Source organism: Hippopotamus amphibius, chromosome 10, assembly GCF_030028045.1.
Source record: "Hippopotamus amphibius kiboko isolate mHipAmp2 chromosome 10, mHipAmp2.hap2, whole genome shotgun sequence".
Lineage (NCBI taxonomy): Eukaryota > Metazoa > Chordata > Mammalia > Artiodactyla > Hippopotamidae > Hippopotamus > Hippopotamus amphibius.
The window spans coordinates 98,812,996-98,830,768 of NC_080195.1; the positions used below are offsets into that span (position 1 = coordinate 98,812,996).

The window sequence follows — 17,773 nt, forward strand, 5'->3', positions numbered from 1 at the left end:
TGTTTTGTTTTATTTTGGTTTGGTTTGGTTTTTGGCCATGCCACACAGCTTGTGGGGATCTTAGTTCCCAGACCAGGGATCAAACCCAGGCTCTTGGCAGTGAAAGCACAGAGTCCTAACCACTGGACTGCCAGGAAATTCCTGTGCTACTGATATATGTAATCATTTCAGTATTCATTTTTATCTTATGCATTAGTTTTATACTTTATTATGTAAAGAACACAAGTCTAATTTTTTTCTACAAGTTTTTGGAGGCTTGCTTTCTCTGTTGCCCACGTGGTTAATGCCCTCATGATTACTAAATGCAGGAGACAATTCTCAATCGTCCTTTGAGCACTGAAAACGGTAAATACTTCACCTTTGGCTCCTGATTCTTTCTGAGGTCCTTTCATACATTTTTGACTGCTCTTTCCTGTGTTCTTTTATTTGTTTGTTTTACTTTTTGTTCTTAGACTTTATTTTGGGGGTTGTAGATTCACAACAAAATTAAGCAGAAAGTAGAGATTTTCCATATAAACCCTGCCCCCAACACAGCATAGCCTCCCTCATGATCAATGTCTCCCGCCAGAGTCATGCATTTGTTACAGTTTTTTGTTGTTGTTGTTGTTGCTGTTGTTGTTTTTGGCTGCGTTGAGTCTTCGTTGCTGAGTATGGCCTTTCTCTAGTTGCGGCAAGTGGGGACTACTCTTCACTGTGGTGTGCTGACTTCTCATTGCAGTGGCTTCTTTTGTTGCGGAGCACAGGCTCTAGGTGCGTGGACCTCAGCAGTTGTGACACTGGGGCTCAGTAGTTGTGCCACCAGGGAAGTCCCACATTTGTTACAGTTGATAAATCATTTTTTTGACAAAATCTCCTTGCTTTTCAAAACACTTTGTCCATCTGTTAAGAACCTTTCATATTCCCTCATTAAAAAATGTTTTAGGCTGAGCTGCGAGCCATGAATGCAACCCTGTATTCACTTCATCAGAAGTGAATTTTATTCCTCATAGGGCTGCTTTCAGGGGAACAAACAGGTGAAAGTCTGATGGAGCAAGATAAGGACTATAGGGAGGATGCTTTAACACCTCAAAACGAAGTTTCTGCAGAGTGTTGACAGTGTGGGCAGAAGTGTGCGAACGTGCATTGTCATGCAAGATCACAATGCCCTTGGATAGCAGTCCTCCATGTTTAATCTGAAGTTTATGCTTCATCTCTTCAATAAGCATCTCACTGTAACAAGCACTGTTGATTGTTAAACCTTTGAGACATGGCTGATTTGCAAATTATTTGCCACATAATCCACTGTCACTCATCTATTTGACAGAGTCATTTCACATGTACGCTCGATGCTGTCATCAGCCATGGACATGGATGTGTATCAGGCTCCTTCTTTTTTTTTTTTTTTTTTTTTTTTTTTTGAGCACTCTTATTGAGATACAGTTAACAGACAATAAACAGCATATATTTAGAGTGTACAATTTGGTATCCCAATCTCCCAGTTCATTCCCCCCCAACCCTCCCTGCTTTCCCCACTTGATGTCCATATGTTAGTTCTCTACATCTGTGTCTCTATTTCTGCCTTGCTTTTCCTCTTTCATAGTTGTTAGCATTTGCCTTATGTATTGAGGTGCTCCTATATTGGGTGCATATATATTTATAATTGTTATCTCCTCTTCTTGAATGGATCCCTCGATCTTTATGTAATATCCTTTCTGGTCTCTTGTAAAATTTTTTATTTTAAAGTCTATTTTATCTGATGTGACTATTGCTACTCCAGCTTTCTTTTGATTTCCATTTGCATGCAATATTTTTTTCCATCCCCTCACTTTCAGTCTGTATGTGTCCCTAGGTCCAAAGTGGGTCTCTTGGAGACAGAATATATATGGGTCTTGTTTCTGTATCCGTTCAGCCAGTCTGTGTCTTTTGGTTGGTGCATTTAGTCCATTTACATTCAAGGTAATTATCGAGATGTATGTTCCTATTACCATTTTCTTAATTGTTTTGTTTTTGTTTTTGTAGGTCCTTTTTCTCTCTTATGTTTCCCACTTAGAGAAGTTCCTTTAGCATTTGTTGTAGGGCTGATTTGGTGGTGCTGAATTCTCTTAGCTGTTGCTTATCTGTAAAGCTGTTGATTTCTCCGTCGAATCTGAATGAGATCCTTGCTGGGTAGAGTATTCTTGGTTGTAAGTTCTTCCCTTTCATCACTTGAAATATATCATGCCACTCCCTCTGGCTTGCAGAGTTTCTGCCGAGAGATCAGCTGTTAACCGTATGGGAGTTCCCTTGTATGTTATTTGTTGTTTTTCCCTTGTTGCTTTTAATAACTTTTCTCTGTCTTTCATTTTTGTCAATTTGAGTACTATATGTCTTGGCATGTTTCTCCTTGGGTTTATCCTGCCTGGGACTCTCTGTGCTTCCTGGACTTGGGTAGCTATGTCCTTTCCCATGTTAGGGAAGTTTTCAACTAGAATCTCTTCCAATACTTTCTCAGGTCCTTTCTCTCTCTCTTCTCCTTCTGGGACCCCTATAATGTGAATGTTGGTGTGTTTAACATTGTCCCAGAGGTATCTTAGGCTGTCTTCAGTTCTTTTCATTCTTCTTTCTTTACTCTTTTCCTCATCAGTGATTATCACCATTCTGTATTCCAGGTCACTTATTTGCCCTTCTGCCTCAGTTAATCTATTATTGGTTCCTTCTAGTGTATTTTTCATTTCAGTTATTGTGTTGCATATCTCTGTTTGTTTGCTCGTTAATTCTTCCAGGTCTCTGGTAAACTTTTTGATCTTTGCATCCAGTCTTTTTTCAAAGTCCTGGATCATCTTCACTATCATTATTCTGAATTCTTTTTCTGTAAGAGTGCCTATCTCCTCTTCATTTAGTTGTTTTTCTGGGGTTTTATCCTGTCCCTTCATCTGGTACAAAGTCCTCTGCTTTTTCATTTTCTCTCTCTTTCTGTGGCTGTGGTTTTCAGTTCCACAAGATGAAATACTGCTGATACTGATTGATACTGCTGTCTGCCCTATTGTGGAGGAAGCTGTCTAGGAGGCTCGTGTGTGCTTCCTGATGGGAGGGACTCATGGTGGGTAGGGCTGGGTGGGTGGAGCTCAGTAAAACTTTAATCTGCTTGTCTGCCAATGGGTGGGGCTGTGTTCCCATCTTGTTGGTTGTTTGGTCTGAGGCTACCTAGCACTGGAGCTTACAGGCTCTTTGGTGGGGCTAATGGCAGACTCTGGGCAGGCTCACGCCAATGAGCACTTCCCAGAACCCCTGCCACCAATACCCCTGTCTCCTTGGTAAGCCACAGCTGCCCCCACTGCAGGCAACCCTCCAACACCAGCAGGTAGGTCTGGTTCAGTTTTCTATGGGGTCACTGCTCCTTCCCCCTGGGTCCTGGTGAGCACACTTTTTTGTGTGCCTCCAAGAGTGGAGTCTCTATTTCCCCCAGTCCTGTGGATGTCCTGCAATCAAATCCCACTGGCTTTCAAAGTCTGATTCTCTGGGGATTCCTCCTCCCGTTGCTGGACTCCCAGGTTGGGGAGCTTGACGTGGGGCTCAGAACCCTCACTTTGGTGGGTGGACTTCTGCAGTTTAACTGTTCTCCAGTTTGTGAGTCACCCACCCAGCATTTATGGGATTTGATTTTAATGAGATTGCACCCCTCCTACCACCTCATTGCGGCTTCTTTGTCTCTGGATGTGGAATGTCTTTTTTGGTGAGTTCCAGTGTCTTTCTGTTGATGATTGTTCAGCAGTTAGTTGTCATTCCGGTGCTCTTGCAGGAGGGAGTGAGCGCACGTCCTCCTACTCCGCCATCTTGATCCTATCTCCCATCAGGCTCCTTCTTGATGGCTAACACTTGTGCAACCTTCCTTGAACTTCTCTATCTATTCATACACACTTCTTCACTACAAAACACTTTCTCCATACTGTGCACAAAGTCTTCAATAAATAACGGCATCAGGTACACCATCATACCACAAAAAACGAATCACTGCATGCTGCTCTTCTTTTGTGCAAATCACAAGTGGGGCATCCATTTTTGCTCACACCGAAGTTACAAATGTAACATGGTCACACCTGCACAGCAGTGCCTGGGGAGACAGTAGCCTTGAATGCAAAGCGCTGATAAGACAGTGCAGCCAACAGAAGTTTTAACATAACTGGAGTGCGGATAATTTTTGACTCACCCTCTTATATAGAAAAGCACTAAACTCATTACCTTGAGATGTCTGTTTTGTGATTAGCAGTAATGTTTTGACGTTCTACTACCTTTTTTTTTTTTTTTGCAAAAACTCATATATTCTGGCTCCTCCCTTACCTCTTTGGAACAGTTTCTCAGAGCTGTCTGAGAGGCCATCTCCTGGGCTACAGTCCTCAGTAATGCGTTGAATAAAACATAATTCTCAACTCGTAGGTGGGGCATGTTTTTCAGTTGACAGTATAAATGTATAATGACATGTATTCACCATTGTAATATCATACAGAGTCATTTTACTATCCTAAAATCCTCCGTGTTCCTCTCCCTCCCCTAAGCCTTGAAAACCACTGATTTTTTTACTGCCTGTATAGTTTTAACCTTTCCAGAATGTCATATGGCTGGAATCATACATACGGAGGCTTTTCAGATTGGCTTTTTTCACGTAGTGATATGCATTTCGGTTTCCTCCAAGTCCTTTAATGGATTCATATCTTTTTAGCTACAAATATAATTCCATTGTCTGGATGTACCACAGTTTATTTATCCATTCACCTATGGAGGACATCTTGGTTGGTTCCACATTTTGGCAATTATGAATAAAGCTGCTGTAAACACCTTTGAGTAGGTTTCTGTGTGTATGTAAGTTTTTGATATCTTTGGGTAAATATCAAGAAACATGATTGCTGGATTGTATACTGTGATATTGTGATATAATAAGAAATACATATTTGGTCCTCATCCCTGGTTCCCTGCCCAGACTTCCTAAAATTCTTGTAATTTCCTGAGTGATGGAGCAATAGGAGCATCTTTGCTTATAATATATGGTCTCTTAGTCCCTAGTTACTGACACAAGAGCTTCTGTAACAGGGAAGAGCCAGATCTGACTACCTGTTGGATCTGTTTCTTTTACTTTAACCTTTGCTTCCCATTGCTTTTGTTCACTAAAAGGATACTGTCTATACATAATGGCCTACCTTGGGGAACCCTGCCCCTCTGCCTGAATGTTAAACCAAAGTGGCTTTGTTATGGGAAACATCCTGACCCTGTCCACCTGTGGGTGGCTGCAAAAAAGAAGAAATTAACACATCCCCTCCCCAAGGCTAGCCATTCTAGGGGACATTTGGAAAACTTATGACCTTTTTACTTTACTTCTTCATCTCCTCTCCCTCTCTGTGCTATAAAAGAAAGTGGCATCCAAACCCTGATAAGATGGTTTTTTTGAGACACTAGTCTTCCATCTTATCCATCTGCCAGCGTTCCAAATAAAGTCATATTCCTTGCCTTAACACCTCCTCTCCAATTTATTGGCCTGTCATACAGCGAACAGAGCGATCTCGGACTCAGTAACACTTCCAAGGCCCTTGGAATCTCTAGAGTGATGAATGTCTTTTGTATGCTAGTGAGGTGTCTAGGGGCCCCTAGATAGCTTCAGGTTGATCTGGTCACCAGAAAGACCAGCAGCATTCGAGGACTGGATCTTCCAGCCTCACACTCCACCTCCAGGAAGGGGAGAGGGGCTGGAGATTGAATCAATCACCAATGGCCATTGATTTCATCAATTATGTCTACCTAATAAAACCTCCATAAAAACACTTAAACTATCAGACCTTTCAGGTTGGTGAATGTATCCAAATGCTAGGTGGGTGGCAATCCAAACTCCATGGGGAAGGAAGCTCCTGTGCTTAGACCCTTCCGACCTCACCCTATGTACTTCTTCAGTGGACTGTTTCGTTGCATCCTTTATGATAATGAAGTAACAGTCAAGTGTTCTCCTGAATTCTGCGAGCCATTCTAGTAGATTATTGAATGTAAGGAGGGAGTTCTGGGAGTCTCTAACTGTGTAGCCAATCAGACAGGAGTCTGGGGACCCAATACTTGTGACTGCTATCTAAAGTGAAGGCGGTGTTGTGGGTTGGACAAAGAAAAGTTGCCACTTCAGTAAACAAAGGATGTAATGGCCACAAAGCCATTACTAACCCCAGACAATGTACCCCGAGAGGATTTAGGGTGGAGAAAAACAGGATACTGACCCTCCATAGTTAATATGCATATTAAAAGAATGCTTTCAATAAGGCTAGACTCTTACATCTTCTCTTATATTGAAAAGCACTAAAATCATTAACTTGAGAGGTCTATTTTTGTGATTAGCAGTAATATTTTGATATTCGACTACATGGTTTGTTTTTTTGTTTGTTTGTTTTAGCAAAAAATCCTATATATCCTGGCTCTTCCCTTACCTCTTCTGAGCAGTCTCTCAGAGCTATATGAGAGGCTGTATCCCAAGCTTAAGTCCTCAGTAAGTTTGCCAAATAAAACATAATTCTCAACTTCTAGGTTGTGCTTTTTTTTTTTTTTTTCAGTTGCTGTGGGACTGAGCCCTGAACCTATGGGATCTGCACTAATTCTGGGTAGTTGGTGTCAGAATTGAATTGAAATGCAGGACACTCTTCAGTGTCTGGAAAGTGGGAGAACTGACTGGTGTGAAGGAAAAAAATCCCATGCATTCGATGTCAGAAGTGCTGAAGGTAGAAAAAGATCATATACGCTGAGTATGTTTAATTTGGTAAAAAATGCCAAACTGTCTTCCAAAGTGGCTGTACCATTTTGCCTTCCCACCAGTAATGAATGAGGGTTCCTTTTGCTGCACATTTCACCAGCATTTGAAGGGTGTTGATGTTGTCAGTATTCTGGATTTTGGTCATTGTAATAGGTGTGGTAGTGATATCTTGTTGTTTTAATTTGCACTTTCTTGATAACGTGATGTGGAGTATCTTTTCATATACTTATGTGTGTTGACCTAAAACAAATGACTGCCAGTTATTTTTCCAGCAAAGATGGGTTTACTTGGGATCTACAGAGAATTGCAATTTGGAGTCTGCAGCCATGGTGAGCTGAATACAAGTCCCTGCACTGCAAGGAAAGGAGAACACTTTTAGAGAGGGGGAAAAGGAAGTTGGGAGAGCTATAATAAACTGAGTTCATGGCTTTTCCTTGGCTGAGTCCTCGCTGGGAAAGAAGAGGAGCCTTTCTTCTTCCTCTTGGGCTCTGCTATTGTCACGGGGCATGAGAGCTTCTCATTCTGGTCTCCCAACTATTTAATTGAAGTTCCTATTAATAAATGTTTTATGCTTGCTATCTCTTTATCTTCTTTGGTGGGGTGTCTGTTAAGGTCTTCGACCAATTTTTAAGATTGGTGGGGGTTTTTTTTAAGAATTTTATTGAGACAATTGGCATACAATAAACTGCATGTATTTAAAGTGTACAATTTGAAATTTATTTTCTTATCAGTAATGTATATATGGCAAACCTAATCTCCCAAGGGTTGTTTTCTTATTGTTGAGTTTTAAGAGTTCCTTGTATATTTTGGATAACAGTTCTTTATCAGATATGGTTTTTGCAAATGTTTTCTCCTATTCTGTAGCTTCTAATTCTCTTGAAATTATCTTTCAAAGAACAGAAATTTTTAATTTTAACGAAGTCTAGTTTATCAATTCTTTCTTGCTTGGATCATGCCTTTGGTATTATGTGCAAAAAGTCACAACCAAACCCCAGATGTGCTAGCTTTTGTTCTTTGTTATTAAAGGAGAATAGGATCTGTCACCCCAAAATATGCCTCTTTGGCAGGAGAATTATTTTAGGCTGATTACTTTTAAGAAACAGCAGACATAGGAAAAGCCCTGAAAACTGAGTAGAAGTACAAAAGCTCCTTTTGTAGGAGACATTTCTATTTCTAGGGGAAATCTCTATTTCCATGGGTATTTCTCTCTCTGTACCTGGAAGAGAAGGATGACTCTAAATCTCTGGAAACACATCAATGGAGAAGGCAGTGAATTAAATCTGCGTAACAACCTTACCCTTGTTTACTGTGCTTTTCCTGATAACCTCCCATAACTGGCCTGGGGGGAGGGCAGAGGGAGACTCCAGCACCTTCTTTTGTCTTTAACTGGAGATGGCATTTAAGGTGGTAGCTTGGGGGCATTTAAGGTGGTAGCTTGGGCCATTTTGGAGTTACTCAGTGTTCCTGGATATCTCCCATAAATATAGGAGGTATACAAGTTACTAAATATATTTATTCTCCTGCTAACCTGTCTTTTCATTACAGGGGTATCTCAGCCACAAACCTGGATGGTTAGAGGGAGATAACTTTTCCTTCCCCACATTATTTTCTAGGAGTTTTGTAGTTTTGCATTTTACAGTTAGGTCTGTGATCTGTTTTGAGTTCGTTTTTGTGAAAAGTATAAGATCTGTGTCTAGATTCACTTTTATTTTTTAACATGGATCTTCTTCCTACCTCTTATTGGATGTATTCCTTAGATTCACCTCGAGATGAAAATTCACCTCTTTTTCTGAATGATCTCATTCATTCACTCTCATGGCTTCTCTCGTCTTCTACAAAGGTTCTCAAACACCAGTCCATTGAAGAGGGTGCATCAACCAGGATGCTTATCAGTAATAGTCAGCCTCCACAGGTTCTGCATCTTCAGAATCAACCAACCACAGGTCAAAAATATTCAAAAAAAAATTCCAGAAAGTTCCAAAAAGCAAAATTTGAATTTGATGCATGCTGGCAACTATTTACAGAGCGCTTACATTGTATTAGGTATTATAAATAATCTAGAGGTGATTTAAAGTGTATGGGAGGATTGTATAGGTTTAAATGCAATACTACGAATGCCATTTTATGTAAGGGACTTGAGCATCCTCAAATTTTGGTATCTGCAGGGAATCCTGAAACCAGACCCCTCGGACACCAAGGACGAGACTATACAGCTCCCCAGGTGCCCCTGAGGTTGAAACTTCTGGCACTCAGAATAATATAATCTTAAGCAGAGAATCATATTTAAGAATCTCTAGGGGATTCCAAGGAGCAATCTTAGCAATCACTGTTCTAGGGGATGCTGATGATATTTACATTTATTTCTTTAATCAATTCTGAGGGCTTCCTGAATTCTAGCCCAATTTTTCTAATAGTTTGCTGGTCATCTCACTAGACAACCCTTAGCCATCTCATTCCAAACCTGTTGGAACTATGTATGCTCCTTGTGTTTCTTTTTCAGGTAATGATGCTCTTTATAATCACATATAGCCACCCAGGTTAGAAATCTCAGTTACTACAACGTCTCCCCTTTCTCACCTCTATAGCTAATTGATGACACAATCCTGCTGACTAGGTTTGTGAAATATCCTTAAAATCTACCTGCCTCTTCACTTACCCCACTGTGACCAGTTACTTCATGCCTCATTTCTTTCTCAGAACACTGCAATGGTTTTCAGACTTGCCTAACCTTCTGATTCTCTTATCTCTAGATTCCCATTCGAATCATCATTCTAAGGCATCAATGTTTTATAGAACTTTCCGCAATGATGGAAATGCTAGATATCTGCATTGTTCAGGAGGACAGACACTACCCCCATGTGGCTATTGAGAACTTCAAATGTGACAAGTGTGACTGGAAAATTGGATTTTAATTTTAATGGAATTCAAATTTATGTAACCACATGAATCTAGAGGCTACCATATTGGACAGCATAGTTCTAAACTGTGGATTATTTTATATCCTACCCTAGTGCTTTCAAAATGTTCTTTACCTACAGGATAAGGCCTAGAGTCTATAGCATGATGTTGAATGACACTCACAATCCAATCGTCTTTCCAGTTTCTACTGCCTCCCCTGACGCGATTCCACATGTCCTACTCTAGTGCTGTAGAAATTTGCTTTTCCATAATTTTAATTTTTTTTAAGATTTATTTATTTATTTATTTGTCTATGGCTGTGTTGGGTCTTCATTGCTGCACACAGGCTTTCTCTAGTTGTGGCAAATGGGGACTACTCTTTGTTGCGGTGCAAGTGTTTCTCATTGTGGTGGCTTCTCTTGTTGCCGAGCATGGGCTGTAGGTGTGCAGGCTTCAGTAGTTGTGGCACGTGGGCTCAACAGTTGTGGCTCGAAGGCTCAATAGTTGTGGTGCATGGGCTTAGATGCTCCGCAGCATGTGGGATCTTCCCAGAGCAGGGATCGAACATATGTCCCCTGCATTGGCAGGCGAATTCTTAACCACTGCACCACCAGGGAAGCCCCAAGCCATAATTTTTAGATCTCTCAGCTTTTGAGCCTGCTCTATGCTCTGCCTAGAATGTCCTTCCCTTATTCTCTTCCTTTCAAAATTTGCCCCAATTTCCCATGCCTGATAAAGACTACATGGGAGGATGTGGGTGGGTTATACATTCTGCAATCATCCCCAACATAGGAACTTCCCCTTATCCTTGAACAAGCTGTTTAGCATCTCACTGCCTGATTTTCTCATCTGTAAAGTGGGAATAATTCTATTTTCTCTCTAACAGAGTTGTTGAAGGAGTAGATATTCCACTATTCAGATTCCACTGCCAAGAAACCACTCAACAAAAACTTATTTTCTGTCCTCCCGTAACAGTTATGACGTGGTATCAGAAGTCTTTTCAGGTGGGACTCACTCTCTCTTTCCTCAAGACGGTGAGCTCATTAGCAGCAAACACTTGATCTTGTTCATCATTGTCTGCCAGCATCTGGCATATTGTAGCTATTTGACAAATGCCTTGACTGGGTGGCAGATAACTGAATGAATCAATTATTCACATAGGGTGTCACAGAATTTTTTTTTTAAAATGTTCCTTTTTTGTGTGTATCTTTAGGGAGGAACAAAACAGACACATTTGTGGCCAGAATGAGAAAAGAGGGTGCCAACAACTTTTCTTGTAAAGCATTAAATCTTTCTTGTTACTGCCCAGAAAAACTGTTGAATCTGTGTCCTTTCTTCTTGCTTGACTGGAGTATAGCTCTCACATTTTTGCCATTTTGACTTTCCTTTCTGGGTCCTCTACCCCACTTCCAGCCATGGGCATTAAGCTTCCATCACTGTCACCAAGGAAACAGCAGGGATGCCTCATTCATCACAGCTCTGCATTTCTGAACTCTGGTTGCCTTTGTCCACTGAGCTAACTAAATTCTTCCTGTGCACACCACCAAATCGACTGTCTTCTATACAGAACTTTATCCATTATTTCTACATTTTAAAAAAATGTATAACTATTTCTTCTCTTGGGAATGGTCATTTTCCAGACCTGTCAATACTGTTGAACGCATCAGACATTTTTGGTCCCTAGGAGGAAATATAAAAATGTCTGTTTAGCCCTTGTACTGGGTGCACTATAAGCGCAGGTCAATTTTAAAGCACGCAACAGAGCATTCATAATGGGTTTCCCTTTTAAAAGCACTGCAGACCAAAAATAAACCTGACAAAGGGCAGCTGTAGAGTTTTAACACGTGGAAAACTCCACAGGCGGCAGTTATATAACTGGAAAGAAACATGATAAATATTTCAGACCGTTAGCTGAACTTCTAACTCTGACACGTGAAAAGCAAAGCACACAAAACACACCTTAAGTCTCCAAAGAAGCAGAAAGCTAACACTGAGACGAAGCCAAGGCGATCGCTAACATCTGAGTCCTGCCTTCCTCCTCGAGTCTTGACGGCTACCCGCCTCGCCGGGCTTCTCCTCCAAGGCGGAGCCCGCGAACCCCATCTCCCCAAAGCGCCTCCCCCGCAGCTTCGCGGGTTGGCCAGAAATTCTCCAAAAATCTCCACCCTTAGGCTGAAAACCCCCAAAGAAGTTTTGTGCCAAGGTGGGGGGAGAGGAGTCGGAGCAAGGCGGGCGGAGTCCTCCCTCCGCCGCGCCCCACCCCCCCACCCCTGCGACCAGCGGCTCCCGCGCCCGGGCTCCTCGCCCTGGGGACAGCTGGCAGCCCCGCGCCGGACCAGACACAAAGCCGATCAATCCCGGCGGCGCGGGGGTGGGGGACGCCTCGCCAGGGCTTCCCTTCCGCTCGTCGCCTCCTCCGGCCCCCTCGTCAGGACCCAGCCGACACCTCGTCCGGCTTCCTCGGCCCGCCCCCTCCTAACCTCCCCCCGCCCCCAGTCCCCACCCCAAAAAAAGAACTGCCCAGACCCCCAAGCCCCAGTCTAGGCCAGACCCGCCTCCAGGCAGGCGGCAGAGAAGGCGCCCCTGAAAGGGGGAAACTGACATCCCATCAGGGTCCGCCCCTCCCCTCCGCTCCCCTGCACGGGTCTCTCCTCTCCCGCGCGGAGAAGTTCAGTGCCCCCCCGGCCGGCCTCCAGCGCTCCCGCGGCCCGGACCCTTGGCTTCCGAGGAGCCGCCCGCTCCCGACCCCGCGAAGATGGCGAGGAGGAGCCGCCACCGCCTCCTCCTGCTGCTGCTGCGCTACCTGGTGGTCGCCCTGGACTGTAAGTTGCTGGGGTACCTCCACCTTCCCACCCACTCCTGCTGAGATCAGCCCCTCCAGATCCCCAGCCCTTAGACCCGGCGCTGGCGGAGGGCTGTCTCCAGGGCCCCGGACCGAAGGTCTGCCCCGGGGCATCTGACTTGACACGCAGCGAGCCCAGAATCGGGGGTGCTGGAGGTCTTCGGTTTATTGTAAATAGCATCTGATTTTGTCCGTCCTAGTTAGAGAAAAGTAAGGGTCCACACCAGCAGGTTCTCATCTTCTTGCAAAGTTGGGTTAAGTTTTCAAAGACACAGGGACGTGAACAGAATGCAAAACTCACTAACTCCTTAGAAGATGCTAAGATCCCAAGATGGCATCACTCGGAGGCAGGCACCAGCCACACTCAAAGTACCAGAGCCGGGGGCAGTATGAGAGTTTTCTTGGCTTCTAAGGGTCCTAATTGTGCCCGTAATATGCAGTGCACTTTTGGGGCGCGGGGTGGGAGGGAATTCCTGGCTGCTGAGCCAGAATTACTTTTATCGTCTCCACCTGCACATCTACATTCAGTTAGAGGAGTCTGGTTTGGGCGCCCCAGCCAGCTGCTGTGTCCTCAGGGAAGTCCCACGGGATGATTGTTAGAAAGACACAGAAGCTATGCTGGAGTAGCGGGAGACGTCCCAAAGCCAATTTCACGGGATGGTTCTAAACAGGATTTTCACGGATTCTAGGCTCATAAGATTTAAAATCCTGGGAATGTTTCCTATTATTCTGTTTTCCTCGCGTTAACTTTTTGGAAAAATGGAGGAAATTACAATAGATCTTAAGCACTTAAGCAAAGCAGTTTTCCTTTTTCTTTTTTCTTTCCTTTTATTTATTTTTAATAGAATGGATTATTGTTGTTGCTGTTCAAGTTCTGGTAAATGTAATACTTAAAATAATCTGCAGGATGAGTGTCTAATAGCAAAATACAATGACTTTTTCTCGCGCTCTCACTGCCGAAGTGAGTGTGTCAGCTCAATGTGGTGTGTCTTTGTCCCTGAGTGGGGAAAGAAGGTGCAAGTTGTCTCAGTGACCGGGCATGTGCTGACCTATATTATAGAAAATCAAACCAGGAAGTCAAGGCTTCACAATAAAAACCATTAGGCAATTTTGAAATATCAATTGGTATCATGTTGAACACAGAGAAAAAAATCACTGATGCCAAAAGGCAAGGAAGAGGCAGACTGGATGAATTGTAACAAAACGACTGGGAAAGTTATCTATTTCACTGACAGTCTTAAATTTCAAACAAAAAGGACTGACTTTAATGTAGAATTATCACTAATTAAAAACAGAGAAAATGATTTTACTGTGGTATTCCTTTTCAGTAATCAAAATAGAAACAATACACCCTAAGTTTGAAATTGTAGCCAAGAAATAACCCAGAGGCAAACACAGGCTTAGATGAATAGGCAGAATAAGCTCTTTTTCAAGCTTTGGGTTAAGCTAACACTTTGGCCCTTCTAACCTTGACTCCTATAGGGGATTAATTTGGAAGCGTGCAGGGATCTTTTCTGCATTGTTCCTGGGCTGCTAAAAAGCCTGGTATTGCAAGAATGTTTTATTTGCTTTTTAAAAATTTTTTAAATTTTGTAACAGTTTAGACAAAGAAAAATTGCAAAGATGATATAGAGAGTTCCCATACACACCACCCTCACCACCCCCTATTATTAATATTTTACATTAATGTGATACATTTGTCAAAATTAAGGAACCAATATTGATACATTATTATTAACCGAAGTCCATGCTTTATTCAGATTTTCTTCATTCTTCCCTAATGTCCTTTTCAGTCCAGGATCCCATCCAGGATACCACAGTACATTTAGTAATCCTGTATCCTTAGGCTCCTCTTAGCTGTGACAGTTTCTCAGACTTCCCACGTTTAAGAAGTATTGGTGAAATATTTTGTAGAATGTCCCTCAATTGGTATTTCTCTGGCATTTTTCTCATGACTATACTGGGTGTATGGGTTTTTGGAGGAAGCAAAGTATCATTTTTATCACATCATATCAAGGGTACATACTGTGAACATGACTTCTCACTGTTGATGTAAACCTTTATCACCTGGTCAGGTAATGTTTGCCAGGTATCTCCACAGGTTACCTTTCCTCCTCTTTCCATTCTGTATTTTTTGAAGGAAGTCACTATGCACAACCCACACTTAAGGAAGAAGAGTTACACCCCACCTCCCTGAGAGTGGAGTAGCTCCATAAATTATTTGGAATTCCTCTGCTTGAGAGATGTGTCTCACCCCCGCTCCTCCATTCATTCATTCATCCATTCATTTTTATATCAGTGTGAGCTCCTCAATATCTATTTTACACTTTGGATTATAGTCCAATACTATTTTATTTATTTTAGATTGTCCAACTTTGGCCATTGGGAGCTCTTTAAATTGGTTCCTAGCTCCCTTTGATATCCCCCCGTCATTGTGTATATATGGGTTTTTGTTTATTTGTTTGTTTTTAGCACATCCTTACTTTCTGGTACCACAAAATGCTCCAGGCTGATCCTGTATGTTTTCTGCTCCAGTTCCAGAATCAGCCATTGCTCCAAGGAGCCCTGGTCTTGATTGGAGAATGGTATTAGAAACCAAGATCTGGGCACTAGGTACATTCATTGCTCTTAGCGTGTTATTGAAAAAACAAGAATGTTCTTCAAGGCTAAGTTTCACTCCACTGTCCTATTTGTGATTTACCCATTCAGGTTTCATGTTCAGACCCAAAAACTGTACTGAAGGCTTACGTATGTATCACACTGTTCCTAGGACGTTCTGGCATATTCTCTCTTAAGTTCTCAACAAATGCACGAGATAGAACATCTCTTCAACTTACAGATAGGAACCCTAAAGCTCAGGAAAGCTCAGTTACTTGTCTAAGCTCACTTATCTCGGCTGGAAAGAGATGGAACTGGGATTTGACGATCAGAGAATTTTTTCCATAGATAGCTGGCCTTCACGCCTGTCATTTCTCTGAGCACTTAACCCTTTTTGCCATCTTCATTCAAGAAAAGATAATGGATTCCTTATGCTCTAATTATATACTCATCTTCTTAATGTTCATCCCAAATATGACTGTACCACTCTTTGGTCTCAATCCTAATGTGTAAAATATCATGCTCATTCCCATTTGTACCTTTTACGTCTATCTGTCAGTATTCTTTGTTTCTTTGGTAGTCAGGAGAATTGCTTTTTGTTGTTGTTGCCGTTATTTAAATTCTGATTTCAGTGTGCCTGTTGATAGATGGACATTTATTTGTGTGTTTAGTTGAATTATATTTTTTTTTCCCACTAAAATAGAAGCGGAAGGGAAGAAATTTCTTGATGTTTGTTCACCACATACGTCCAGTGCTGAGCAAAGTACTTGGTTAATAGTACGTGTAAATATGCACCTGTCGATTAAATGGGAAGGGGATGAGGTGGAGTGAGTGGAAGAAATGTATGGATAGAATTAACGATTGCATTATAACTTATTCTAAGTAGGTGAGATGTCAGATTTCACTGAGGTGACATTTAAGACAAAGAGTTGAATGTGAATGAGAATAGTATGCTGTTCTTGACACTACACGACTGGTAGCAGCTGTTCCTCAGGTCTAGACTGGAACCCAAGCCAGGCAACTTGGCCTGAGACTGTAATCTCTCATCAACTGATAAGGACCATGGAGGGGGAGAGAGATTTGGATCATCTGCAGAATTACAAGGTTCTGCCTCTATGATGGAATTGACCCAAAACAGCACTCCAGGAAACCAGTGCCAGGAAAATTCTGCCCTCTGTCAACATTGTTAAGAACAAAGCATCATAATTAATTTGCTGAAGAGAAATGGTTCCATCTTGGCATAGTCAAGATGAATGCAAAGGTCAAATTGGGCTTGCTGGTAGATCTGATAACCATTTTAAGACTGTAACAGACATGACATTAAAAAGGAAGGTGTCAAAAGCAAACATGTCAGCGTAAAGAACAGGGAGTTCCCTGTGGCTGAGGACACTATTTACCCCCTCCACTTGAGCAGTTCGATGAGAGAAGCCCATATAAATTTACACACATTTGCTCTGCCCATGGTTTCCATCACATTGGCTTCCTCCAGTGGGCTCCTTTGGTGGAGAAGATGTATTAGACTATAGAGGCAAGAGCCACTGTGTTTGTTAAAGTCAGATCAGCAGAAATCTGTAAAAGCCACTATTTAAAATAACATTTCTTTACATCCCATAGCAATGTAGTGACAGCACTGCTAAGCCAGTACTCCAGGCTACCTGTATTGCCATATTGATGTTTTGAAGAAGATGAGGGTGAGAATGGAAAAGAGGAATCAGAATTTGGCAAAAGAATTTGCTTTCTTTGGCAAAAAAAAAAAGAAAAAGAATACTTAAAATTGGGCGCTCCTTTCTTGGAAGGTGTCACTGAGGTCAGAGCTCAGAAAAAACAGCCCAACTGTATTAGTTTCCTATTGCTACAGTAACAAATCACCACAAATTTAATACAACACAAATTCATTTTCTTAAAGTTCTAGAGGTCAGAAGTGTGAAATAGGTCTCACTGGGCTAAAATCAAGGTATGGGAAGGGCATTGTTCCTTATAGACGGTCTAGGCGAGAATCTGTTTCCTTGTCTTTTCCAGCTTCTAGAGGCGAGCCATGGCCCCATCCCTCCGGATACAAAGCCAGCAGTGCCAGGTTGCCATTATCTCTGCTTCTCTCTCCTCTGCTTCCCTCTTCCTCTTATAGAGACCCTTGAAATTGTATTGGCACCACCTGGGCAATCCAGAATAATCTTTTCATCTCAAGGTCAGCTGGTTAGCAACTTAAATTCCATCTACAACCTTACTTCCTATTTACCTTGTAAGGTAACACATTTATAGGTTCCGGGGATGAGGATGTGGACACATTTGGGTGACCATTGTTCTGATTTTCATACCAACCATAATTAGGATTTGTGTAATCAGTGTTGTGGCCAAGAACATCCTAGATCCCATAGAGCAACCAAACTCTTCCCTTTAAATTATAATTCGTAATGTTATATATTTGTATTTTCTGAGGTGCATTTCAGATGGCCTAGTGCAGTGGTAAAGAGCATGTACTCTGGTGCTGAATTCTGCTCACTTACTAGCTCTGTGACCTTGCACAAGTTATCTGACTTCTCTATGTGTCAGTTGACCCCTCTGTAATGGTGATAATCTCTGTAACAGCACTTACCTCATAGAGGTTTAGGGAGAAAGAAGTGTGTTCTCACGTATAACACACTTTTAAAAAATGGTACTGTTATTATTGTTAAAATTGGGGGGCAATAAAGTTAACCATTCAT

General features: G+C 42.1%; 1 protein-coding gene across 4 annotated transcripts in view; it reads left to right on the top strand.

The window, feature by feature from the left end:
- Nucleotides 1–17,773, top strand: part of JAM2 (junctional adhesion molecule 2) — a 100,045-nt gene that overhangs the window by 20,408 nt on the left and 61,864 nt on the right. The window contains exon 1 of one of the 4 annotated variants that reach the window (XM_057696876.1): nt 11,952–12,453. The exons of the other annotated variants lie outside the window; for them this stretch is intronic. Coding sequence (XP_057552859.1) covers nt 12,387–12,453 — 67 coding nt within the window. The 5' untranslated portion in view covers nt 11,952–12,386. Of the gene's footprint in view, nt 1–11,951; nt 12,454–17,773 lie in introns of those variants that run through there. 4 annotated transcript variants of the gene reach the window in all.